At 41.5% G+C, this 27,659-nt stretch overlaps 1 protein-coding gene across 1 annotated transcript in view; it reads left to right on the top strand.

Moving 5' to 3' along the window:
- The first annotated feature begins 789 nt into the window (after positions 1 to 789).
- GTF3A (general transcription factor IIIA) overlaps positions 790 to 27,659 on the top strand; it is a 53,036-nt gene continuing 26,166 nt past the window's right edge. The window contains exons 1-3 of the mRNA XM_069202214.1: positions 790 to 1,017; positions 9,619 to 9,719; positions 16,437 to 16,533. Coding sequence (XP_069058315.1) covers positions 829 to 1,017; positions 9,619 to 9,719; positions 16,437 to 16,533 — 387 coding nt within the window. The 5' untranslated portion in view covers positions 790 to 828. The remainder of the gene's footprint in view (positions 1,018 to 9,618; positions 9,720 to 16,436; positions 16,534 to 27,659) is intronic.

The raw sequence follows: 27,659 nt of genomic DNA, 5'->3' as shown, positions 1-27,659 counted from the left end.
ATGTACCGCAAATTAACACAGATATTACAGCACTCATGACGTCTTTTATAACAACATTGATATGTCACTGTAAAATTTGTAGAAAAATTATTGATGAGATAACTGTTCATGGCGGGACATGACTTATAGTTACTTCAAATAACTCTATAACAGGGGAACGTCCATGGTTTTATACATTTCGTAATTGAACCTAACTATAACGTCCTTGTGACATTTGTTTCATATAATTATTGTTTTATATGATATAATATTATATATACATACATACCTACTATATATATTAATTTTATATGTGATTATATATTATTATATATCATTTATATATACTACGTTTGTATCATTATATATTATTATTCTAACAAACAAACAGAAAAGTTATTGTGAACAATATAAATAATACTTATTACCAAGAGATTCGTGAAAATTGAGTTGAAAGGACAGCTTAATTGAATATTTCCATGTGCAATACTACAGTATTATACTATATACAAATCCATTTAAACATATTGCTTGAAACAGTATTGCTGTGCCTCTCCACGCATTACATAACATGACATTCGGAGAGGCACCGACAGACGCACAAGAGCAAACGGGCAGCACCTGTATTTCTGAGTTCCCCTCAGACGCAGGGGAGGCACAGACAGACAGACAGACAGGGAAAATCAGAGATTTAGAACACTGGTAACGAACAGTCTGCGCATGTGCAGCGATCCCGAATATCTAAGTCTGACATGTGAAGTCAACAGCGCGTCATCGAGACTTCCGTGCGAAGGGGCGTATCTCGTCGCGATTACCAATTGAATAAAAGCTCTGCCCGCTTAAAAAAATATGGCGGCCGCTGAGAGCTGGTGTCCAGGTATTGAGAGCAGGGTGTTGCAGGACTGCATCGTTAGAAGCATGGGCGAGACCGGCGGGGACGAGTTTAGGAGGCGCTATATCTGCTCCGATCCGGACTGCAGTGCATCTTTCAACAAGGCTTGGAAGCTGGACGCGCACATGTGCAAGCACACTGGCGAGGTAAGAGTGGAGTTGCCAAGAGTTTTACGTTTCTTAGGTTCTATTGTGAGACTCTTACATATTAACAGTCACGTGTTTTTTTTCTGTTGCACCTTCATTATGTGTTACCTCTGTTTGTGGCGATTGTAGGCACAAGTATTCGAACTGTTTAGGCAGGCATGTGTGCTGTGCTAAAGTCACATTTGCAGGTACTTAGTTTCTTTAGAGTTCTGGAACGCACTGACTGAATCTTCAAAAGGGCTTACCTATTGGTACCGTAGTGGTTTGTCATTACAACCTGTTCTTGTACAGGGGCACAACTACTCCTGAACTTTTCTGCTGGGGGAGGTGGGGTCGTTGGAGGAGCTAAGATATTGAACTGTGGGGGCGGAACCTACTTCAGGGCCCGAGTCAAAATGATTGATATCTCCCACTAGTAATTCAACACTGTTTAATGTTGCATTTTTATCGCACATTGTGGTAGTAAAGTTCGAAGCGTAATGTTGGGTTTCGGAGCAATCAGCGGATGGCCTGGACCCAGTTGAATTGGTTTCAGTATAACATGCATTAAAAAGATATTTTGAAGCGATTTGACTAATTCCCCCCTTCCCCCCCCCCCCCCCCCCTTTCAAACTTCATTAGAAAAGTTGCGGTTAATGGTGTAATACATTTAATTGCGTTTGTTTAGTTAATGTTTTGTTCATATTGCGTTTACCAGCATACACTTCCTTTAAAATATTTGCAGGATAAGATGTTAGTACACAACGTTTCATACTACCATGGGCAGAACACCTAATGTCTATGAATTGTATTACATCATTAGTGGGCCTTTACATTAGTCTTATTTTATGATAGCATCCTCACTTCAAAAATCATACTGGAATACCATTACTGTGCCATCAGTAAAAACATATGTAAATAATCACAGCAGATCAGAAATTACTCGTGCTCTGCTGGCAGATATTTTCACAAATTGTATTATATACTGCTGCTACCAATATTCATTGGCATGTCGAAGCTTTAGTTAGCTAGTCTTCAATGTGTCGGCACCATGAAAACTCACTCTGGGAGATTGCTTTTGGTGCTTTGAGTTGTTGTGCAGCCAACTTTGTCCAATGCAGGTTGCATCTCAGGCATACGAATGCCAATAATATTTGATGTGAACTGGATCCCTGGACTATTCTGTATTACGGAGTGCAAATTCAACAACATATGCATAACAATTCTTGCAGAAAAAAAAATCGCAAATGCCTACGACTTGCTTCAAAAAAGAGTGGCAGAGTTTTAATAAGACAAAACAGTTGAAAAGAGTTTTGGATCAACCAGGGTAGTCGTGTGAGGTAAAGAGAGCTAAAGACACAATATGGTCTATCATGTTGCGATTTTCAGGGAAGGGGTTATTAAAAATAGGGCCAACAATCCTAATCTCATTACCATCTAGTATATCCTATTTGAAGTATTGCCCTTTTGCTTACCTCACTCTTTTCCCCATAGCCCTCTATAACCACAATTAAAGAGGTGGCGTTTTCCAGCCCTGATGACTTCTGTGCATCCTAAAGCCCAGCTAACTATTGCTCCCTCTCCACCTAAACGTCTTCAGCTCTGGACACCAAGCACAATGTAGGTAATAGGGATAATCACGAAAGCCTGCTGTTCACATTGTGAAGAAGTGGGATGTTTTCCTGGCTCTCAATCGTTCTCTGCCTGCCCTTGTGTCTTGAAAAGTGCACCAGTTTCTAAATATCTGTAGTTTCCTAACTGTATCTCATTATTGCACTACTTACCCTTTCTTGCAGCACTCACTTACTCCATACTATTAATCCTTTCATTCTTTGTTTCTTGGTCAGACTCCTATAGCTGGCTCTCGTGAAGCACTATTTATTCTAGTTTGCAAGGCCCTTTCTCGTTCCCAGTAGTGTTTCTTCTTCATTCCGTTATCTTGGTCCCTTTTTTCTATTTCTCCTGCTACTTCTGTTAAACCTGCTAGTCTTGGTCTTCCTATCCACTTTTTGCCTACCTCCTACACTTTTCTGATCTCGTTTTTGCTGGCTTTAGGACTCTATGCATGTTATCACTGCTAACAGTGCGAAAGTGTGTGTGCCTTTGACATTAAACATTGGATTCTTCCCAACTGGCATAGTTAGTTTACTTTTAAGTCCCTAGTAAAGTGCGCTACTTGTGCCCAGGGCCTTCAAATTAAATGCTACTTGTGGGCCTGCAGCACTTGTACCACTCGCTTAAGTAGCTCTTGAACCATGTCCTAGCTCTTCCATTGCAGAGCCTGAATGTGCAGTTTTCACATTGCCATGTCGACCTGGCAAAGTAACCCTTTTGCCAGCACAATTCTTCCCTTTTTAGGGGCAAAACGCTCTGTCCCATGCTGTAATCTCTTTGGGCTAACCACACCCATGCCACGTCAGTTACTTTCATTTTTACGTGGCCTTGCGAACCCCCCACAGTTCCCCAAAAAGACTCAACTGGGTATAAGTACTGGACCTCTGACACCACCAACTTGGTACACTTCTGTATCTGTGTATACTCTGCTAGGAAGGAGGACTGCTGTGCAGCTGAAGGACTGCCACTTTTTGGACTGTTGGACTGTTGCCTTGTTGGGCTGACCTGCTGGTCTATTGCCTGGGTGAGAAGGACTGGGCCTGCATCACTTTAACTCAATGACTTCAAGGGCTACCTGACTGGCCTCCTGATCCGAAGTCTCTGGGACATAAGACTTCCAACTGCCCTGCTCATGCACCTGGACTCTGCCATCTCTGAGTCTGTTCTGGCAGGTGGTACTACCCCAGTCCTGGACCCTTGAAAGTGGGCCTAAGGTGTTTGGTCCGGAGGAACCAATGCAACCTCTGTTGTGGGAGCTGAATTGGTGCATCGCTGCTGTTGCATGGAACACAACCAGCACATTGCCTTTCGAACTGCCACTGAAACACTTTTCCTGGCTCAAGGTCCTTGCATTCCAGTGGATTGGCAGCCTCGATGATGCTGAATCTCTGCATTGCAGCCTCTGCGCTCATCAGAAATGACACATTGCCTTGACTACACAATGCATTCTCAACACTGGTCTTCACATTGCAATTCCATACTCCTGGGACATCAACGTAGCAGGAACTCGCACCCCTACTCCACTATGTCTCAGAACCGATGCATCGCTGCTGTTGCATAGAGAAAATCTACACATCCCCTCTACTGTGTGGTTCGGAACTGGTGCATTGCTTCTCAGTCAAGATTTAGGGTACTTTGGTTCAACGGGGCCCAACTGCATCTCTGTAGCTGGCCTGGACTTTTGACTTTGACCCTGTCTGGCATGACCACATAGTCCTGGTGGGCATGTTTTGCTTCTAAGCATTATTTAACAGTTTTTATTCTCTTAAAATGTGTACCTCAAGGTCTACTTATTTAATTTTTGTCGTTGTGGTCCTGCTTTACTTACTAAATTGTACTTTGTTTGTAACCTGGTGTGGATCCTTTTTGTGTGATGTTTTATTGTTGAAGTGTTGCACAAATACTTTACACATTGCCTCTAAGTTAACCCTGACTGCTCTCTGCCAAGCTACCAGAGGTTGAGCACAGGTTAATCTAGGGGTTGCCTGACACTTAACCTGACTATGATTGAGATTGCTGCTTGACTAGGATTTACACCCATCAATAAGCCCAATTTCTAACTCCCCCTATCACCAGTGACTTGAAGTCACCTTTTGGTTGCATAAAGAGCTGTGTAAATTAAGATAGATCTAACTCATGACTTTAAAAAAAAAAAAAATTTAAGCCACTGTCAACAGCCAAGGTCCATTTGCATTGATATTTTAAGTTGTTTACTTTAAAGAGTGCTAAGTTTCTCTCACTTGCTATCACTTTTGGTTGTAAATCTCCTCTTCCTTTCTGTCTTTCTCGCTCTGTGGGCCTCTATCTTGGTCTATGCACAGCAGCAACATGGAGAACTAGTTCATTGAGAGATTTATTATTCTCTCTTCCCATCCTCACTCCATATTCTTTCTTTTCCCCCACCTCTCATTTATACTGTCCAATAACCCTTGGCACCACTTATTATTTCCTCCTACTTCTCTCTACACGTCTCTTGGCAGTTCTCATCCTTTTGTTCTCTTTTGGACCATAATCATTCTCACAACTAGTACTTTGTTTTTGATGGTGGGTTCAGTGTAGTGGACACCAGAACCCATTTTCTATCACCAGGCTTTGACACGGAGCAACAAAGAAAGGCAGAAGGGGGAGAAATAATGACACCAATGGGGAAAATGGTGATAAGTGTTGAAAGCAGGAATGGGGAAAAAGGTTTCAAGAGTGAGGGTAAAGATGCTGAAAGTGTAGGATGGTGAAGGAAAAAAGCATGAAGTGGAATCAAGAAAAAGAAGCCCTGATGTTCATCAACTCTGGCATGTGGCAGGCTAATAAAGTTTAGTACATGCAGTTAATTTTTTTTAACAAATTAAGTACTCCACAGAACCATTTTTCTACAGCAGCGCTTCAACTGCCATCCACAAATCTCTCAATTTCTTCTTGCCATCCTTCTCTTGTCAGAAATTGCCCTCATCCTCCACTCCAGCCCTTTGACTTAATTTTTTCATCACCAGTATCCTGTTAGCACTTCCTCACCTACTGTTACTAGTTGCTAAATCTCTGCAGATGTTTCATTTGTAAATAATTTTATTTAAAATTTTTTTTTTTTTTTACTATTCCCAGCATATGGGTCTTTCAGGTGGACTGGAAATGTTTTTGCATCCAACAATCTGCAGTGTCAGAAATGCCGCCAACCTAAATGGAAATGGTATAGGTAGTCGCATTGTCCAAGCTTTGCTCTGGGATGCAGCTCTGGGTTAATTTTGCTCCCAGGTGTCTCTGGGATGGTGCCATATGTCAGTAGTCCGTTTAGAGCTGTATATAATAGTGGATCAGTACTGTGGTTCCCACACAGTGCCCTGGGTACCTCTATAGCAACGCTGTTTATGGAGATCCTTTGTTTGTTCTGTCTGTCTTCAAAAACACAGCAGAAATGCTAGAGCTGCTGTTAGTGGAGGAAGATTGAGTTTCAGCACTCCCGAGACTCTTTTATGTGCTACCACAAGTTGTACAGTGCAAGATCACCCCAGTACATCACTATGAGCTATTGAGAAACAATTTAAGTTAATTGCTACTCAACTGATGGTAATTCATTTTATCACCCTCAGAATCCTGATGTACCAACTCAGCCTTACATTCTTCAAACACATGAGGGTCAAGCACAGATCCATGTAGTCAATCTGTTACCTTACTGAGCCAACATGACAAAACATAATCATTACTACCCACAGATTCTGAGCCGAGAATAACATCTTGCCTTTTAAAATGAGACAGAAATATTGTAATTTGACTGCTGTTGTCATGCATCACCTGCAGAATTGGCTATAAAGAACCAAAATCGAATAACAGCAGGGGTGGGCCTGGCCCAGGACCAGGATGGTCACGTTCTGTTGTACTCTAAATTGGCTCCCTGTTTTCTTGATGATGCATGTCCCCCGTACAGCTTGTTGTTGCTTTAAAGGACCTATAGAGGGCATCTGTTCAGGAACATTGACAGGACCCCTGAGTTTTGTGTGGCACCATACAGCAGAATCCATCTTTATCTTCCAGCTTGAAAACTGACCTGTGCGTCAGCGCTGGGGAGTCAGCCAGTGGTGGCACTCCATGTGTAGGTGATACCATAATATAAGTTAGAGCGGAAGGAGAAGTACCAAGATAACTTTCAGCTGCAGAACAGTGCAGACTGAACTAGGGTCATGGTTTAAATGGGACTGTGGCCTAGCCCTTAGATGGGCCGCAAGAACATGCTAAGATGAGCAAAAATAAAAGGTGGCACAGTTCCCCTGTGGTTTGTGGCCATGTCTTAACATTCTCTGGAGCTACAACTACCAGCACCATTGATATAAAATTTGTTGAACCTGTCATCTACTGAGATTCATTAAGTGATCTTGAAGGCAAATCAGAGATGAATAGAGGAAGAGTTGTAGTAGTGGAATCGAATAATTGGGGAAATAGGATTTTGTGTGAGGCAGTCCTGAAGAAAATAGTTCTGGTGGAACATGTGTGTGTGTGTGTGGGTTTTTTATTTTTTATTTTTTTTTTATTTATTTATTTATATATATATATATATATCTCCATCCTTGGGGGGGGGGGGGGGGAAGTGTTTTACCTTGTCACAGGTTGACTATACAGAGGCATTTCACAGGAGCTGGAGTATGTATCTCACTATAGCTGAATATTGTGGTTCCTGTCAAGTACGTTGAGGGTTCTTCAATATCTTGAGGTTGCCCTAAGTTTGGGGAGTTACTTGATCCTGTTTAAAGGATAGGGGCACGTATTAGATGGATATGAGAGGGCGCCTAGCGTGATGTTTTTCTGCTCTACCCTTCTCTTGTACAGCCCTGAATAGCCACAGTGAAGACTTTGGTGACCTACCTTCCTGAAAATGTTTGAGAACTAGTTTGTATGTGCCTAATTACTCTAACTTCATTTTGTTGGTCAGAATTCTTTGCATTGAATTAAGTTTTCCTTACAATAGCATTTAATAGGGTGTGATATGTATAGTGACCGAAGACCTTATAAAGGATAGTGTGGGGTAAATTCCACCTCCGTGTCATGGTTTTGACGCTTAAATTGTGCATATCTACTCAATGAACTGGTGGTGTCGTTTAAAGGCTAGAATAACTACTGGTGATTCAGTATGCATGTGAACTATACCAAAAAGCAACCTTACATTTTCTTGAGTGACTCAGCCAATTAGATCGGCATCACCACCAGTCACTGCCACTCTGAGAAATCATGGGTTTAGTGTGCATTACTGTAGGATACTCTCCTACAGTTGTTAGGTCTGACACCTTTGGTGCATCTTTAAGGGAAATCTGTCTGCGATCATTATTTCTCAGAGTGGCAGTGACTGGTGGTGATGCAGATCTAATTGGCTGAGTCACTCAACAAAACGTAAGTTTGCTTTTTTGGTGTAGTTCACATGCATACTGAATCACCGGTAGTTATTCTAGCCTTTAAACGACACCACCAGTTCATTGAGTTGTTTATGCTTTCACATTGTGCATATCAATTGTTACACTTTAGATACAATAACCACGCATAAGCAAGAGCTTTTAATAACACTACGTCTGTGCTACTAAAATATTTTCTAGATTTCTTGTTGGAAATCCTAGCATTGCTAATGAGGAGCACAAACTCTTAAATATCAAACGTTATTAATTTATTTTCCTAAATCTTTTACTATATCGATCAAAATGTCAACCGTTCTGTAGCTACCGATTCGACTTAGCATGCTTTCCCATACCTACTTTAACTAGCCTTCTTATACTTTTAGTACTTGCCTCGCCTAACACCTTACATATTTTTCTTACTTAATCTCCTTTATCCAACATATCTACCATACTTAATCTATCATACCTACCCATATCTTCTTGCCACGATTATTGTTTCACATAACCTTACTATTGTAACATACCATAATTCACTCCACCTCCATAGTGTGAATATCTTGTGCCTGCCCCGAGGTTTTCGAAATACTGGGAAAGTCTAGTAAGTGCTTAAGGTACCGCAACCTGCTACAGAAACGGCTCGTGTCTAAATCCAAGGACCTCTGTTAGCTCCTAAGATGCAGCAGCCCGCACTAGGAAAGCGCAGATTGCAGCTTTTGAAGGCCAGAAACATGCAAATGCAATTTCTTCTTTACAAACGGCAATACTAGGTAGCTTTAACCATGCTTGTGATTCTCTCTTTGGTACATACATTCAAAATGTAGGCTTAATGGCTGCAAGTTGGAGTAAGTCCTGTTATTGTGATAAGCAAACCACAACAAACACTTCAAGTATTAATCTTTCTCATGCCTGCCATGATCGTTTACATCCTGGGCAGAGGTACAATATAAAACTGATGTAGTGAACATGTCACTTTCAATTCACTTATGTATGCATGGTATACAGAAAGCAATCATGTTTTTGTCCAGTTGTTGTGTTTGTGTGTTTTTTTTTTTTTTTTTTGGTTTTATTTTTTGTTTACTTTTAACAAACTCATTGGATGGAAAGGGTGTATTCATTATAGTCCACTTTTAATTTGTTAGTGAAATAACACCAGTCTTGCAGCTGACTCAAAACTAACCATATTTGTATTTTAAAATAACTTTTGCTGCACGCCAATATCTATCTACCCTGATTAAAGATGAACTTTGCCGTCCAGCTGAGCTTGGAAGTAAATTCTGCAATGAATCTTCTTATCCAGGCATGCTTCTGGAAGCCAGCACCACCTCTGCCAGTTCTACTTCCACAGTCCCCATTGATGCCCCTAACACCACCACTTTCACCAACACACTTGCCAGGCATTGGCAAAGTAATGAGAACCATTAAAGCCAGCACTTTTGGCTTTACCAGTGTTTGCCAAGGGTGTTGGTAGTAGGAGCTGTATTGGTGAAGGTGATGCTAGCTGCTTCCTGGGGCTGTACAGCAATGTATTTGTAGCTGAAGCCACATAGAATGTGTTGTACAATTTCAGTTGCCAGTGTGAGAATGTTGGAAAGGTGTGTACTAGCTAATAAGTAATTCCCAACAAACTTATGTTTTTCAGAGACCCTATGCTTGTGAGTATGAAGGTTGTGGTAAAGGCTTCACAAGAAATTTCCATCTTGCTAGACATATGTTAACACATACTGGAGAGAAGCCATTTGTGTAAGTATAATATGCACCTGGGAGGAACTTGGCACGTGTCAAAGCAAGTTTAATTCCTTCATGCTTTTGGTAGTTTCCTAAACTAGTTGTCAGTGTGTCTGCTTCTCTTACAGTCTGTGCAACATATGGGAATTTAAGTGTAAAATGCATTGATTGACTTGTAAATAAACTCAGCAAGTACACTTCATGTTTTCTTTCTTAATGTTAATAAAAGCTATGTGCGTGGAAGTTTGTGAGATAAGCGCCATAAACCCTTACAAAGTGAGTTTGTGACGAATAGTCAGCCAAAACCCATCAGCAAATACGTTTCCTCCATGGAATCGCCAGTGGTGGATGGGTGTGTTGTGGAGGAAGAGAAGAGAATCCATGCTCTTCTTGATAATACACAGTAGTCACTGTCTTAATAGATGCACCTGGTTTTGACTGTTTGCTGCCATGACTTCAGCTGATCTTTGGCCATTTTTTCCTCTTGCTCTCCTACAGCTTCTAATTGATTCATCCCAGCAACTCTGATTTGAGGATTTATTGTGCCAGGAACTCTGTTTAGGAGGAGAAAAACACCATTGCAGCTGTTAAATCTAAGGGGCACGCTTTGCAGAGGTGCTTCAGCATATCTAAGACAACATTGCTTTCACTGAACCGGTTTCTCCCTGTGAGGATGTTACCAGTCAGTATCCGGAAGAGCTTGTCCTCTTGAGGCAGTTTGGGAATTTTAACCCATGAGTGGAAAGTAGGAGGAGCATCATCTGAAGGCATAGTGGGTGTGGCTGCATTCAGTTTGCCAGACTGGGCTGTTAGTTGGCACTTTCGAGCATTTTGTGACCTTATCGCCCACACTACCATCTAGTTATGAATATTCTTTTATCTTGCTTATTAGTGGCTGCCTCTTGGAAACACTATCTTGGAAGCCTGGATGTTTAAGGTTGTGGGTGCAAACTCCTAGATTGTGTTCTGCTGCGTCCAAGGGAACTCTTTTGTCCAATAATAGTAAATCCCAGCCCATGAGGCTACTTGACCTTCTTAAAGGAATGCGAGTCTGCAGTGACACTTGTCTTCAAGGCTAGCAAACTACCCGGCACTCCATTCTGTTCCTTGTTTGAAGCCATCTGAGATAGGGGTGTTTTTTTTTTTTTTTTTTTTTTTTTTTTTTTTTTTTTTTAACCTAAAACTGGTCAATGAGTACTTTCCGAGGCAGAATTTGAAACTGGTGAGGTTGGAGAAAATCATCCATTTGGTTTCCTTTGATCTATATGGCTTCCATCCTTCATTGCATGTTACAATCCATCTTGCCTCACAAGTTTCTCGGCTCTTCTGCATTTTCAGTCCTCTGTGCTCCCGTTTTTGTTGACCTTATCTCCCAGGGTCTTCAAAAGTTTTGGTACTTCTGTCTTTTATTCTGTGTTAACAGGTCATTGTGGTCTTTCTGTTCTTGAATAGTTGTGCCATCTCTCTTACGGGGGGGGGGGGGTCATTGTGCACCACAAATTGTGATCCAGGCTGAGTGATCTTCAGAATCATGCCCAGCGTCATTAGGTTTTCATTTCAAGATTGTTTTAGACAAGTTTTTGGCAAGTGTGCCAGACATTACTTTTCAAGAGGAATTGGTGCATCTGCACCTCATTTTATTCCATCAGTTCCCAGATCGAATAGGGGCTTGCAGTGGTTTGGAACTCTTAGATGCAGGCATTTCGATCTGGCTATCCCTTCCCTTTCCTTGATATGGAGCATAAATGTTAGTGACAAGGGAGGAGGTAGGAATTTTGAGAGATGCTTTAGTGGATCTCTGTTCATCTAATTGCAAGGAGTTAGGCCATTCACTATGCCGTGCCATTCTTTTGTCCCTTAGCTCAAGTGGCCAGGCTGTCTGTGCTAACTTACAATCAAATGGCTAGAGCCTGTGTCAGCTGTTGGTGTGTGGCAAGGAGGAAGGAGAGGGGTTCTCAAACAGCTGTGGCTTAAGTCATGAGGTGGGATACTGAGTGGAGCGTAGTCCATGGTCTTTAGCAGCCATTTATTTTTAGGGTTTTGGTGGTTATATTTATTTATTCAAACGCTGTTGTCCTGTGGAGGCGTGCTCCGGCACACTTTGTTCACAGTGGTGCAGATTTAACGGCAGGACACCCGTTTAATTTATTCATACAAATTCCTCAGGTTCTCAAGGAAAAACCACACTCCAAGGTGTGAATTTTTCAAATACTTTAATGCTGGGCTTTAAATCATTCGCAAAATCACAAGAGCACCCAACGCGTTTAGGTCATTCCGACCTTGCTCACAAGTGTTACATGTTGTGCCCCTTTTCCATGTTTATATACCTAACTAAAGAAAAGACAGACTATTTAAACAAACAAGTAAAAGCAAAACAATGTCCATTAAACCTCAACATTACCTAATTTACGATTATGAACATACTCATTTATACCAACCGAAATTTGTTGTAACATTTAATTTTGATTTCAAGATGGTGGATATTTCACTTATGATGAATTATGGGTATTGTAGTACTTTTCACCCACAGTTGCTTAACCATCATGTTAACGATTTTGTATTAATCTGTACATCGATTAACACATCTGGCAAATGTCTATTTCAGTTGACTCTTAATTACGCAAATAAATTTGTCAGTCTCCCAAATATTATTGTTAATTAGGCAATAATAATAATTTAGTGTGCACATTTTCAAAAGGCAAGCAGTACTATAAAGTCAAAAAGGACTACCTACTGTGCAAACACAATAATATATTTATTCTCTTGTTACATTAGCAACAACCTTGTTTTTATAAATGAACAAATAACTCTTCATCCTGGTTCAACCCTAAAGGAGTTGGTGAACTAATTTCTAAAATATGCCTAGATTCAAGTTGGCGCAGTTTCCTCTCTGTCTCCTCCACGCTCCCCTTTTTTTTTTTTTTTTTTTTTTTTTTTTTTTTTTGGGACTTGATCAATTGCATAGTACGTCATTAGTTCCCATTGGCTGTTATGTGCTTGCTCCAAGTGCCTTGATGTTGCCTAGCTCCTATCCCTGTTAATAGTGGCTCGAATATGTTCTAAGATTCGCTTCTTTGTCTCGCATATTGTGCTCCCTATGTATTTTAAGCCACAAGGGCATTCAATTATGTAAATTGTAAATCGGCTTTTGCAGGTGATGTGCTGTCAAATTTGTTTTACATTTTTATTTATTATGTATGTGTGTGTGTATGTATATGTGTATGTATATGTATATGTGTATATATATATATATATTTATTTTTATTTTTATTTTTTTGGGGCAATTGTACATGCTTTCCAACTGCCACACTTAAAAAACCTGATTTGTGAGGCCAGTTTTTCTTATGGGAACTAAAATGACTATTTGTTACTTTCAAGTTTGGTGCTCTCCTAAAGGTCAATTTTGGTTGATCTCCCATAATTTGGCCAGCTGTTGCATCCATGCTCAAAATCGGCCAGTGTTTCACTAGAATATTTCTAATCTCGGTCACACTATTGGAATATGTAGTGATGAACCGAATCTGGTTCCCTTTTGCATGGTGGTGCAGTTTTATGAATCAATTGTGTTCTAGACACCTGATTGACACGTTTTGCCAACATAATACATTTCTTTGGATATTGTCTGGCTATAAATCTCTCTTCCGAGGCTTTCCGATGTTTTTCATATTCCTCTGGTTCTGAGCAAATTCTTTTAATTAGAAGGAATTCTCCATACGGGATGTTCCATTTTGTATTGGAAGGAAGGAAACGGTTAGCATGCAGAATGGAATTAGTAGCTGTAATTTTTCTATTATGTATGAAATTATCTTTTATGTAGATTCTTTATCTAAAAAGGTTACTCTTGTAGAACTTTATTTCATAAGTAAACTGCAACTTTGTTGTGGTGTTCAATATATTGAAATGTTCCTTAAATTACACCTCCGTGCCATCCCAAATAAGAAATAGGTCATCTATGAACCTAAACCAACTTACTTTTTTTTTTTTTTTTCTTTTTTTCCCTTTGACCAAGCAATCCATTGTTCAAACCACCACCCCATTGTTAAGTTTGCAAAATTTGGAGAAAAGGGAAAAAACCCATGACAGTACCTTTTTGGTTTGGAGATATAGTTGTTGATTGAAAAGGAAAAAAATGTTGGTTAGACACAGATTAATCATTTCTATCAACATATTATGTTGAGAAATGACTTTCTTTGACTTAAAAAGAATTTTCAAGCCTGTAAACCTATTTGATGTTCAATGCTAGTATAAAGTGAAATTACATCCATTGTTATGAGTTTATAAGTTTGCTGCCAGGGAATACCCTTCAAATGTCTCAAAGTCAATAAGTGAATGATTTAAAACCCAGCATTAAAGTATTTGGAGAATTCACACCTTGGAGTGCGGTTCTTTCCTTGCGAACCTGAGGAATTTGTGTGAATATATAATTATCACGGGGGTGGGAACATAGGTTACAGGGACGTTATAGTTAGGCTCACATTTAAAAGATACACAACCTTAGAAATTCACCTGCTAAAGTTACTTGAGACAACTGTAACTCATGCCTTAAGGTAACTATAACTCCCACCCCACTGTGCAGTTTTTCCATCAACTTTTACTGCAAATATTACATTGATATTAAAGATATCAATTTCATTACAATTTAGCCCCAGTGAGGTGGCAGTCTGGGGGGGGGGGGGGGGGAGCGGAATCCCCACCCCACTCCCCCACACATTCAAAACTTCAGTGCCTCTGGGACCTGGCCCACCCGGTGGGCTTACTCTGCTAAAGCAGTGTCCCAACATGGCTGTCAACATTTCCTTTTTGAAGCGTTGGCAGCCCATCAGATCTCCGCACAAGATCGGGAGGGGTTTGTAGAGCCTTTATGTCCCTAGATATATAAACTTGTTTGTTCTTTCATTTCTCAAAAGCTACTGAATGGATTTACACCAAATAACAAGAAGGGCTCTTTCTGGACCAAGTGCTACCTTCCTGCTAAATGTGTTGTAATCCCGACCAGTGGTTCGGGCGCTATTCCTGTTCAAAATACCTAAGGAAAAGTGCATGGGGAAAAGTGTTTTGGCCTCCTCGCCCCCTCCCCCATCCCCCTCCTTTTTTTTTTTTCTCAGCTCCCACTTGATGAATCACCCTGAAATTTTCCCGGCAGGCGCTTAAGTGAGCGTCTTTTTACAAACAAAAAAAAGTTATTAGCAAAACAAAAGGTCCTAACTAAAACTACCGACTGGCGTCTGCCACTAGGTAATTTATATTTGTGTTTTAGCTTGCTTTTCATTTGGTGGTGCTCTTTATTGCACCTTGCAGACTTGGTGGGCAGCCATCTGGCTTCCAAGAACTTAAGATGAAACCATTTAAATTCAGTCTTTTGAATCCTGCTATTTCCCACCCTCCAACCGCCTCCCTAATGTCTTTCTGTGCAACAGTGTCTCCAATCTAGGTAATTGACTAGAAGTGTATACCTTGCTTTCTGGATATCAAGTGCCTTTCTTTACCCCTGTTAGTTTGAATCCCATGATTATGTTGCATACCTAATTATGATCTATTGCATTTCTATATTCTTCAGCACTATGGTTCACCAGGTAATATTTTCTGTTTTGACTGTTGTATATGGTGTCTGAAATAGACTGATGCAATTTGTACTTTTATTTCTATGTGTATCTCTGTTTCGCCAAAATTGACATTCTCCTTGTATTAGGCATGGGGGATTTAGAAGTTACGTCGAGGTAATGCCCTCATTTGAAGTCAACAGGCCTCCTCTTGTGCTCACAGGATCTGCAACTACGTACTTGCATCTTCAGGACTGACCAAACCCTGCACCATTTTAAGAAATAGCTGTTGGCTGCTCCTAAACACACCCTATCTTGATGCTATAATTGCTCGCTTTCTTTCTTAGAAAGCAGCTACCCTTCCACTCAACTGTTTACTTTGCACCCTGTTCAGCGCTGTCTTTCGGCTACTTCTGAGCTCCATAAATACTACAGGAATACTTAGCGGTATTCACTTTACTAAGTAATTTTCCTCATTCCGCTCCTTGGCCTTCCCTACGTGTCCTTTTGCTCATCCACATGGATGGGATGGTGAGGCTTACTTGATGGTTCAGGATGTTTGCTGCCTATTATCCCTCCTTATGGTAACAGGGTGATGGAGCCACACAAACGCACTAGGTGTTTTACTTTGTTTTTATGGGAGGTGAAGCTAGGACACCTTCAGTTAGGACTGTGACACAGATGACTTGGACTCAAAGTAATCATTTCTAATTAGAGCATTTTCATGCATTCAATTTTTTATTTATTAACTAGGAAATATCCCTCTGGTAACATCATCATTTTATAAAAGTTAAAGTCCAAAGTCTAGAATTTATTTCAGTTCCTTATCTCAGTACTTGTGCAGATCTGGTGCGCTGTTACTCTAATACAAATATTTCCTTTTCCTGCAGTTTCCTTAGTTTTGTATAGTTATATTGTGTGGCTTATCACCCTTGAAGGTATCCAGGCTCTGTCCATGGGCACAGGGAGATTAAGTGATTTACCCAGAATCACAGGATGTTGGGCTGATGCTCGAACCCGCATCCCCAGCTCTGCTGCGCTACATCCTATCACAAAAGAGTGTACAAATTAAAGGATTCTTGAGTCCTACTTTACTATACTTTCCTTTTTCATGAAATGATTAGAAAGTGTGAGCTCTGACTCCGTTAACTTTCATCTAAACTATCTTTTCTATTTAATTTTCTTTCGATAGGTGTTCTGCTGGTGACTGTCGTGAAGCCTTCACTACCAACGCCAACTTAAGAAAACATGTAGCTCGAAAGCATCAAACTCAAGAAAAGCCATACATGGTAACACTTTATATCAGGTTTGGGAAATTAAAGTGTAGGCCAAATAGAGCAGGAGCTTTTAGCACTAAATAATTCCTCTAATCTTACATTTCACACTCCTTTTTCTTGTGAGAACATCGCACCCAGGCTTCCTGCAGGCATTTACTGTTTCTGCTTTCAGATATGTAGCAGCAGTGGCTTTACACAGCATAATAATTCTAACTAAATATCAGCTTCTTGATTTGATCCTTGAACATAAGAGGTTGCGTAACTTAAGTAAAAGTAGGATGTGGCAGTGTGATCTGATTTGTCGACCTACAGGCAGAATACAAACTGACAGGAAGCTAAATACTGAGGTATCAGCAGATGAGGCACAAGAAAATACAATTCCCTCAAAGAGGGAATAGAGGTCAAAACCCCGTTGGAATACAGTGTGCCTGGCACCCCTTGACGAGCCATGCAGTGTCACAAATGTACTCCACAATGCTGAATAATAGTTTCCTGCCAATTAATTCACTATAAGATAAATGCGAAAGCGACCCAAGTAGGCTTTAAGATGATGACTGGGGAATAGCATGCAGATATCCTGGTGAGGTGGCAGTCAGGGTTCAGGTTGAGTCTGCTGCAATCTTTCATATAGTATATTATACACCTTGTATATTACACACAAACATGGCTGTTCTGATTGGGGATGACTATTGTCTATCGCAGTCTAAGGATGTCGGATGATGGGGCACCCAGATTAGTGTCCCACAATATGGTAATGTCCAGCGGTTGGGCAAGAGGTTGTCTGATATTTTGGATTGTGTGGTACAGCTTAGCCCCATCTGATCTCCATAGGCATATGGGGGACCAATCCCTGGATCGTTACGCCCTGCTCTTTAGCGGCGTGGCATTGAGTGTCACATGGGATATGGTGGAGGAGGGGTGGTGCGCTGGGGGTGGTGTGACAAGGTCACTGCCAACTAAATTGGAGTGGGATGAAGGCATCGACTGGTGTATTGGGGCAGAAAGGTTTATATACCATACAAGTGGGTTCTCTCATAAATCTGGTAGATTATGTAATCTGTGGATGGCAGCCCAAGGGGTGATTGGGTAGAGTTCCAGGGGAGGAAGAGGACAAGGTGTAGGACCAGATCAGGCCCTGGATGGAAGTTTAGGGCCTATGAGGCGACTAAGTGGTCTACAATATACCGCTGCGGAAAGCAGTCCAGTCAAAGACTATTGTGTAGCACTGAATTGTGGTGGATGTATGCTTGATCACATGCCTCTTATGGCTTGGGGTGGAGTTGTTGTTTTTATGTCCTTTTTTGTTCAACTCCATTTAACAAAATAGACTTTTTATATTTTTTATAGGCGTCTAGCACACTTCAATGAACTTTTAAAACTTAAGATCAGATGTGTCGTCCTGAACCTTAAGATAGCCACACTGATAGTTTTCCTTGTCATAATGCAATTACTATTATCGCACCCGTATTTCCAGTAGATTGAGTTTAACCACCTAATCACTACCTGATTGTGTCCCTGTTGGCTAGAATTTCGCTTTGTACACTGTCATCCTGCCTTTGTGTCTGTTCATCTCACCACAGTGTAGCGCCTTCTTTCTCTCCACTGTGGCTTCCCAAGGCTTTGAGCGACCTTCCAAATTGTCAGCTGCATTGAGTTTGCACTCATCCAACCTACAGCCAAAGGGCTTACTCCTGTTCCTCCTTCAAATTGCTACCTGGTTTTTCTTCTGTCACTTTGTAGAGCGCCAAGGCTGACCACGCCATACTTGTAACCACATGAATATCTACATGTAACCTTCACTTTCACAACTGTCATGTGGCCCCAAGACATGACACACTTCCAGCCATTTGTGGCTTTTCCGTGAACTATGCAAACGGAACTAAAAATATATATTTTTTTTCTTCTTTCTTCCCCAGGAGGTATTTCTCTTGTCTGAAAAGGCTTCACAGTTAAGTGCATTACAGATGGTCGTGCCCAATCATATGTAATCCATTAAACAGTTAAGCCTTTTCAGCAATAGCTTACAAATAGTCCTAGCTCACAGACTTGCAGTTCAAAAAGGCAAACCTATTAAAAGTGGAAATGCTCTGTTTTGTGTGGTAGTTTACATACATAAGGTCTTATGTATGAGTGGGAACAGTCAATAGGTGATTTACTGTTCTCATGACTACATTGCTTGGAGTTCCCCACAGAGTCACTTTGAGTAGCTCTGAAACCAAGGCAGAGAGTAAATAATCCTTGCATAATCAATGACCTTCATTAAATATTGTGGACTATCCACCGCCCTTCTTCTCCCCCTCGCTCCCACCCCCCTTACTCCCCACCCATCCCCCTGCAAATGCAAAAGGTTCTGGAAGGAGGGGGTGGGGGATGAAAGTGTTCAGAGTCTCTTCCATAACCTTTTTTAAAAATTTTTTTTTTTTTTTTTTTTTTTTTAAATCAAGTGCAACCAATCAATTTTGCTTTTGTAATGTCATTTATTAGTCTTACTAGAAACACATCGTTAATGTTTTTTGTACTTGCCGTATGTTCATTCTGAAATTAACACTGCCTTTATCCTTATTCAATTAGAGTATGTAAACATAATATTGATTCAGTAGCCTTACGCTGTCTGCTTTAATTCGGTTCATACACCTTATCCATAGTATTTCTTAGTGTCCAATATAATCTCTCTACTCTGCAAAAGCATCTTTGTGCCACATTTAAAAAAAAAAAAAAAAAAAACACCATATCTTTCTATTTCAAATGCAGGTTACTGCTCTTCCATGTTCGTGCTCAATGAATGCCTTGAAACAAACTTGTGAATGGCCTTGTCGACTCAGTTTATACTTGAGTGCCTCCCACATGCTGACAAACAGATGGGATTAAACATATATCCCATTTATTTCCCATACCAGGATTCTCCTTCAATAGTGCACTTTAACGGTTGGTAAACCTATACCTTAATTTCTCTTGCAGCATGTGAAAACGGGCGGATCTGGCTCTATAAATAAGTCCAACGAAATTTCTCTGCATGAAGAGCCAAATCTCTAGCTGGGCGGCCTCTGTGCAGGTGGGACGGAGCACCCACACTAAATATCCACAACCATTACTCCCTTGAAAGAGACGCACCATAGCCTTAGAATGCAGCTGTGTGGGGCACTTTACTGACGCATTTCGGCTATTAGCCTTAATCCTAGGCACATGGTTCCTTCTGATTGGGGATATATATATATATATATGTGTATATATATATATATATATATATATATATATATATAAAAGAAAAGATGTCCTGATCTGCGTGTTACGGCGCACTTAATTCTCCGGTGGTGCTGGTTTGAGGCAGGACAACCATATTTTCAAAAAACAAGATTCTCTTTCTGTTTTAGCAAGAGAAAACCACACTCTGTCGTTGTGCCAAAAATACCTTAACTTTTAATACATTAGTGAGATCATAAACAAACAGGAATCCCCTGACGCGTTTCGGTCTCACCAGACCTTGTTCACAGGTGTTTCCTGTGTGCTAATTTCGGCGCTTAAAATAAAGTACTCCAAAGTAACAGAAAAAATACTAAAGTTACACCACTTATCAAGAGTTACTCCATAACATCACTAAATATATATACTTTAACAAAGAAAAATTAAACGTTTTTCTATATACATATTTACCAAATTGTAACAGTGTTTTGACTACAATCCAAGGTGTTTTTCACTGAGTTCCACATTGCATTCTGGTATATGTAGTTTATAGCATTTCATTAAATCAAATTATTTTTAAATATGTCATAAAATCTTGTTTCAGCGACTAATGGAGACTTCAAAACAATTTCTGAGGTGTGAACAAAATATAGGGGCCCTCATTAGTTTTTAATTTATATTCACATTGGATTCATATTCATGTATTGCATGTTACCTACAATAGCACAATCCCCAAAGTTTCTTTTAAACAAGGCCCTCGCTAAATCCTGCACCTCTGATGGAAGAAAATTAATGTTTGGGTATTATTCCTTCAGTCAATTTATATTGATAGCACCAAAATTGTATGTCTATCTGACAAATGACAACGGGAAAGAAAGCATCTTATCAATTGGTGGAAATGACATAAAATAAATGAATGGCAACATCTTATGAGCTATGACAACTCTTATAGGTGTACAAATAACTCCTCATCCTGGTTTACACCTAGCGGGGTGAGAGATCGGATATCAAGTATATGTCTGGATTCTAGTTGACGCAATTTCTTTTCTCGGTCACCACCGCGTTCTGATTTTAGTACCTGATCAATTACATAGAATGTCATGAGTTCCCACTTGCTATCATGTTTCTGTTCCATATGTCTCGCTGTTGCATAGCTCCTATCTATATTGATAGTTGCTCGAATATGTTCTAAAATTCGCTTTTTAGTCTCACATATGGTACTGCCAACATATTTCAACCCACAAGGACATTCAATCACATATACTGTGAATCGACTTTTTCTGTTACTTTGGAGTACTTTATTTTAAGCGCCGAAATTAGCACACAGGAAACACCTGTGAACAAGGTCTGGTGAGACCGAAACGCGTCAGGGGATTCCTGTTTGTTTGTTTATGATCTCACTAATATATTAAAAGTTAAGGTATTTTTGGCACAACGACAGAGTGCGGTTTTCTCTTGCTAAAACAGAAAGAGAATCTTGTTTTTTGAAAAATATATATATATATATATATATATATATATATATATATATATATGTGTCTTAGTTTCAATCAATGACTTGGCTGAAGAAGCAATAGACAACCCTATGATATGCGATAAAGAACGCATGGATGGAGTTACGCTTAAAACCATGGGCTTCACCATCAATCTCACTGGAAACAGTAGTTTGAAACCGCCAAGCAGATTCAATCCCCAACTACCCAGTGGTAATCTGATTGATGTATTTCATGAGCTAGTAGTTGGTGACCTATATACATTTCAGATAAACTGTAAAATCAATGTGAGATCAAAACAGTAATTGAAACAAATTTCACCTCCTAGAGATTGGAGGGATTTGAACTCTTTAAAATCTAATAATTCTATTATCAAACCATCTGACAAGGGAGCTAACATTGTCATTATAAATATGGAAGATTATGTATATGAGGCTCAGTGTCAACTAACTAATGAGTCTCTATGAGAGGCTGTATACAAATCCCATTTTACAATACCAAAAACTTATCATGAATTGCTAGAATGCTGACAGACTGATCAACCATAATGAGTATATCTAAAAATTGACTTTCCTAAAATTCCATGCATTTACTTTTTGCCTAAAATCCACAAAAAGGCACAACGCCCTTCTGGGAGACCCATTGTGAGCATGAATTTGTCTTTTAGAGAATACTTTGAGATATTTGGACATTTATGTCCATATGTCACTGAATTACCATCATATCTGTATGACACCAATGATTTTTCTAAATCTAAAATACATAACATTCCATGGCAGAAAAGTTATTTAATGGTCACAATGGATGTTTCTTCTCTATACTTCGATAAAGCACCAATATGGTATGGATGCTTGCAGATACTTTCTGAAAACACGTGCCATGTGTGTGTTTTTTTTATATTTTTTTTATTTTTATTTTTTATTTTTTTTACAACACCGTGAAATGCTTATGTCCATGTTATCATTCTGTCTGACACAGTGTTTCTATTTAATAATGAGTATTTTCTTCAGAAACTAGGTACAGCCATGGGTGCATCTTTTACTCCCTCCTATGCGAATCTCTATATGAGATAGTGGGAGAAAGAAGTAGCATGGTCAGATGCACATGACACTTTCATGGACAAGATAGTACTGTGGGTACGTTATATTGATAATCTGTTCTTAATATGGGATGGTCAGGAAGAATCTCTACACAAATACATTCAGGTGCTTAACAATAAGGAGTTAAACATCAGTCTTGAGACCGCCTGGAGTAGTCTATTGAATTCTTGGATGTCCAGCTTATTATTAAAAATGACAAGTTGAAAACCACTGTGTACCGTAAACCTACGGCTTGTAATTCTATATTGCATGGGAACAGTGGTCATCCGAAAGCTCTAAAATGGAGCATATCTTACAGCCAATTCCTGCGGGTGCGCAGGATATGTTTGGATGATGCTGGTTTTTGGCCAGCAATGGAAGGTATGACCCAAAGATTTCTGAACAGGGGTTATCCACATAAGTCTTGTTGATGCTCAAAACAGGGTCAGGAGTAAAACTAGAGATGAATTGCTTTTTAAAAATCAACCGATGTTGGACAATCCAGACCTCAATCGATCTCCACCGAGACTGTTTCTGGAATTTAACCATCAACACATGATTCTTAAGAACATTTTACAACGTAATAGGCACATCCTGCAACAGGATCCTCATATTAAGGATATTATGGGCCAACATCCTCAGATCACTTATCGAGGACCAATTAATTGGGAGACTATCTGACAAGGAGTTTTTTCATGACCAGTGATAACAGGTCATGGTTGACCTAAAAAAAAAAAAGTGTATGATTCTGTAAGTGTGGCCATTGTAAGGTGTGCAGATATGCATGTAATACACAGGAGTATCAAACATTTGATGGTAGAAAATGTGATATTAAAGAACTCCATATGTTATGTGATTGAATGTGGCTGCCAAAAAAATATGTAGATGGCACCATTTACAAACTTAAAATCGGATGTTTACAGCATTTTAGAGCCATCAAGAACCAGGACAGATCCTATCCATTGGCCAAAAAGTTTTTGGAGGTCATTGCAGAACATTATGCTTTTATGGTTTTGAATCCATTAAATTGGGTTTGAGAGCAGGTAATAGATTATCTGAGCTAAGGCAAATGGAATCTAAGATCAATCAATAATATTTATAAAGAGCGCTACTCACCCGTGAGGGTCTCAAGGTGCTAGGGGAGGGGGGGTTACTGCTGCTCGAAGAGCCAGGTCTTGAGCTGCCTCCGGAATGCGAGGTGGTCCTGAGGTTGTCTTGGCCGCCAGGTAGGAGAAGGATTTCCCACCTGCCTTTGTGCGGCGGATGCGAGGGACGGCGGTGAGTGCGAGGTTGGCGGAGCGAAGTTGACGGGTGGGCGTGTAGAAACTGAGGTGACGGTTGAGGTATTCGTGTCCCTTGTTGTGGAGGGCTTTGTGTGCGTGGGTGAGGAGCCTGAAGGTGATCCTTTTGTTGACGGGTAGCCAGTGCAGGTGTCTCAGGTGGGCAGAGATGTGGCCGTTGCGGGGTATGTCGAGGATGAGGCAAGCGGAGGCGTTTTGTATTGGCTGAAGACGTTTCTGGAGTTTTGTGGTTCTTTAGTCGAGGCGGCTTGTGACGAGGGCGTGGGTCACAGTTTTTCTGGGATCGGCGGGGATCCAGTGCAAGATCTTTCGGAGCTTGCGGAGAGTGAGGAAGCAGGAAGACGATACGGCGTTGACTTGTTTGGTCATGGTGAGGAGCAGGTCCAGGATGAATCCGAGGTTGCGTGCGTGGTTTGAGGGGGTAGGTGTGGTGCCCAGGGCCGTGGGCCACCAAGAGTTGTCCCAGGCGGACGGGGTGTTTCCGAGGATGAGGACTTCCGTTTTGTCTGAGTTCAGTTTCAGACGGCTGAGTTTCATCCATTCTGTGAAGTCTTTCATTCCGTCCTGCAGGTTGGTTTTGGCGATGGTAGGGTTATTGGTGAGGGAAAGTATCAGCTGGGTGTCGTCGGCGTAGGAGATGATGTTGTGTTCACGTGCGATGTCGGCGAGGGAGCTCATGTAGACATTGAAGAGAGTCTGGCTGAGCGAGGAGTCCTGTGGGACGCCGCAGATGATCTTGGTGGGGTCCAAGCGGAACGGCGGGAGGTAGACTCTGTGGGAGCGGTTAGAGAGGAAAGAGGTGATCCAGTCCAGGGCCTGTCCTTGGATACCGGTGGAGCGGAGGCGGGATATTAGTGTTCGGTGGCAGACGGTGTCGAAGGCAGCCGAGAGGTCGAGGAGGATGAGGGCGGCTGTTTCTCCGTTGTCCATCAGAGTTCTGATGTCCTCGGTGACTGCGATGAGGGCGGTTTCTGTGCTGTGGTTGGCTCGGAATCCGGACTGGGAAGGGTCGAGTAGGTGGTTGTCTTCAAGGAATTTGGTCAGTTGCTTGATGACTGTCTTCTCGATGACTTTGGCAGGGAAGGGGAGGAGCAAGATGGGGCGAAAGTTCTTCAGGTCGTTGGGGTCCGCCGTAGGTTTCTTCAGGAGGGCGTTGACTTCTGCGTGTTTCCAGCTCTCGGGGAAGGTGGCAGATGCAAACGAGCTGTTGATGATGGTCTGGAGATGGGGGGGCGATGATGTCGTCGGCTTTGTTGAAGATGAAGTGGGGGCAGGGGTCCGAGGGGGGGGACACCGGAGTGGATGGAGTTCATGGTAGTTTTGGTTTCTTCCGTGCCGATGTGGGTCCAGGCGTTGAGGGTGATGGCTGGGGCAGTGGGTACTGTGGTGGTTGGCTGAGTCGGAGGGCTGAAGCTGTCGTGAAGGTCGGTGATCTTTCGATGGAAGAAGGTAGCGAGGGAGTTGCAGAGATCTTGTGAGGGCGTGATGGAGTTGGAGTTGGCGTTAGGATTGGAGAGCTCTTTGACGATGTTGAAGCGTTCTTTGCTGTTGTGAGTGTTCTTGTCCAGTCTGTCTTTGAAGGATGTTCTCTTGGTGGCGCAGATCAGCTGATGGTGTTCGCGGGTGGCGTTTTTTGAGGGCAGACATGTTTTCTACGGTGTGGTCTTTGCGCCAGGCTTTCTCGAGGGTGCAGCAGTTTTTTTTGGATTTCTTGAGGGTGCCTGTGAACCATTGAGGTTTCCTGGTGTTGGACTGTCTTGGGAGGCATCTGAGGGGTGTGAGGTTGTCCGTGCAGTTGGTGATCCAATGTGTGAGGCTGAGGGCTGCGTTGTTGGCGTCAGTGGAGATGGTAGGTTGGTTGTGGCTGAGAGTGGAGAGTAGCTGTTCCGTGGAGATTTTGTTCCAATGTCTGCGTGGGATTGGTTTTGTGGAGGTGGAGAGTCTTGCGTCTGAAGGTGAAGTGGACACATCTGTGGTCGGTCCAGTGTATTATGGAGGAGTGGCTGAAGGATACGTGGTTGCTGGCGGAGAAGATGGGGGTCGAGCGTGTGTCCAGCGATGTGGTTGGGGGTGTTCACCAGTTGCTTGAGACCGAGGTTGTTGAGCAGGGTGGTGGTGTTGGAGTGGTTGTTCATTTCCAGGTGGAAGTTGAGGTCTCAGAGGAGGATGTAGTCCGGCGAGGCTAGGGCGTGCGGGGAGATGAAGTCAGCGATGGATTCGCTGAAGAGGGTGCGTGGTCCAGGGGGTCTGTAGATGAGTTCCTCTGAGGGTGGTCCTGGGGTCGGTGTGGATCTGGAAGTGCATGTGTTCGGCGGTGAGGGGGGTGTCTTCAGTGGAAGTGGTGACGTTGATGGAGTCCTTGAATATGATGGCGATTCCTACTCCGACTTGGTTGGTGCGGTCTACCCTGGCGATCTTGTAGCTGTCGGGGATGGCCATGGCGATGTCGGGGGCCGAGGAGGCGTTCATCCAGGTCTCAGTGATGAAGGCGACATGCGGTGGAGTCCAGGAGGTCCCAAAGTTCAATGGCGTGCTTGTGGACGGAGCGTGCGTTGATGAGGATGCATTTGAGGGGGTTATTGGCATGTCGGCTGGCGGGCGGGGTGTAGTCGCGGTGGAAGGTGTGCTTGCAGGTAAGGCATGCGAAGGGTCCATGAGTGCGTTTCGGGTTGGCTTGGAAGCAGCTTCTAGAGCGTCCCGGGTTGAGTGCGTGGAGGGAGGCAAGATAGAAGGGAAGGGAAAGAGGAGAGGAGTCATTTTAAAAATCATTGGCGGGTTTCTCTATTGCTAACCAGTATGAGATAATATATAATTTATGACTTAAAGATATGACATCTATGGGTACCGTTCTATACATCTATATGAATGTATTGTGATTTTAGTTAATTATGAATGACCAATTAGGTGCTAGTGACTGCTGTTGAAGGGCATAATTATAAGAATCAACATGATGGTTTTGATTATGTGAATTGATATTATTATTTTATTTGAAGAACAATAATTGTTTTAAAATAAGCTCAATATTTGTTATTATCCATATGGTTTAGATTGAGAAGAATTATCATGAGATACATATTTAGTCAAAATGACATATCTAGATCATTACTGTGGTTTTATATTATGTATGACAATTTAGAACATATTACGGTGTGATGAAATAGGTGAAGATTGAACGATGTGTTCATTTAAAGATGGCCGCTGTCTTTACAAACACTAGTAGACAGTGGAAATAGATGAGGCCTCACAAGTGATATTTTTACAGCGTATGTTGGAGGGGGCAAATATGTCCAGTTAAAGGCGTTCGCTGAAACGCGTACACATTTTTGCTGGGTGACAGAGTTTCTATTTCACAACAGGTTTACAATAAAGGAGACCAACTTTATGGAAGAATTAACTTTTCCTTGTTATTTTGCTGATTGGTACATTTGAATACGGTGCAGCTGTTTGAGCGGGTTTCACCATTTTGGAGAGAGTGCTTTCTCTTTTTCCTTTTTTTTTGGGGGGGGGGGGGGAGATTGTTGTATCCCAATAGTTTGGAGCTACCTCTACGGCTTCACCTTTTTGGTTCAGCCTATCAAATGTTGAAGTGAAATAAACTACAGCAACAAATAGTACACACAGTGGAAAAGAGTTTTACCCCAAAGGGTGAGGACTGGTTATGAAGTCAGAGTAGGAACAATTTCTTACTTCAACACATTCTGTAACCTTTTCAAAGCAACCAAATCCTTAGGGTTCCAAGTTGATCCAGCGTATCAAACAATGTTTTAAAACATGCGAACACTGGATCAATTACCAGGAACATACTGAACAAATCTGTGGAAAAAGGATTGTTACTTCAAAGTTGAAGACCTGTGTTCGCAGACCGATTCTCAAAGAAGCTTCACCCTTCTTGTCCTGCAAACTACAGACCAATTTGCACTGGCCAATTCCTTGGTAAACTTTATTTAAAAAAAAAACTCTTAACTTCACTGAGGAAAGGAAACAGGCTTTAAGATCAGCATTCCAACTGGGTTGAGGCACAGTTGTTCCAGATGACCTAAAACGTTATACAAATCTGCTACTGGATTTAGCAGATTTCAGCATGG

Source organism: Pleurodeles waltl, chromosome 8 (genome assembly GCF_031143425.1).
Source record: "Pleurodeles waltl isolate 20211129_DDA chromosome 8, aPleWal1.hap1.20221129, whole genome shotgun sequence".
Taxonomy (NCBI): domain Eukaryota; kingdom Metazoa; phylum Chordata; class Amphibia; order Caudata; family Salamandridae; genus Pleurodeles; species Pleurodeles waltl.
This window is presented reverse-complemented; position numbering and strand designations above follow the sequence as displayed.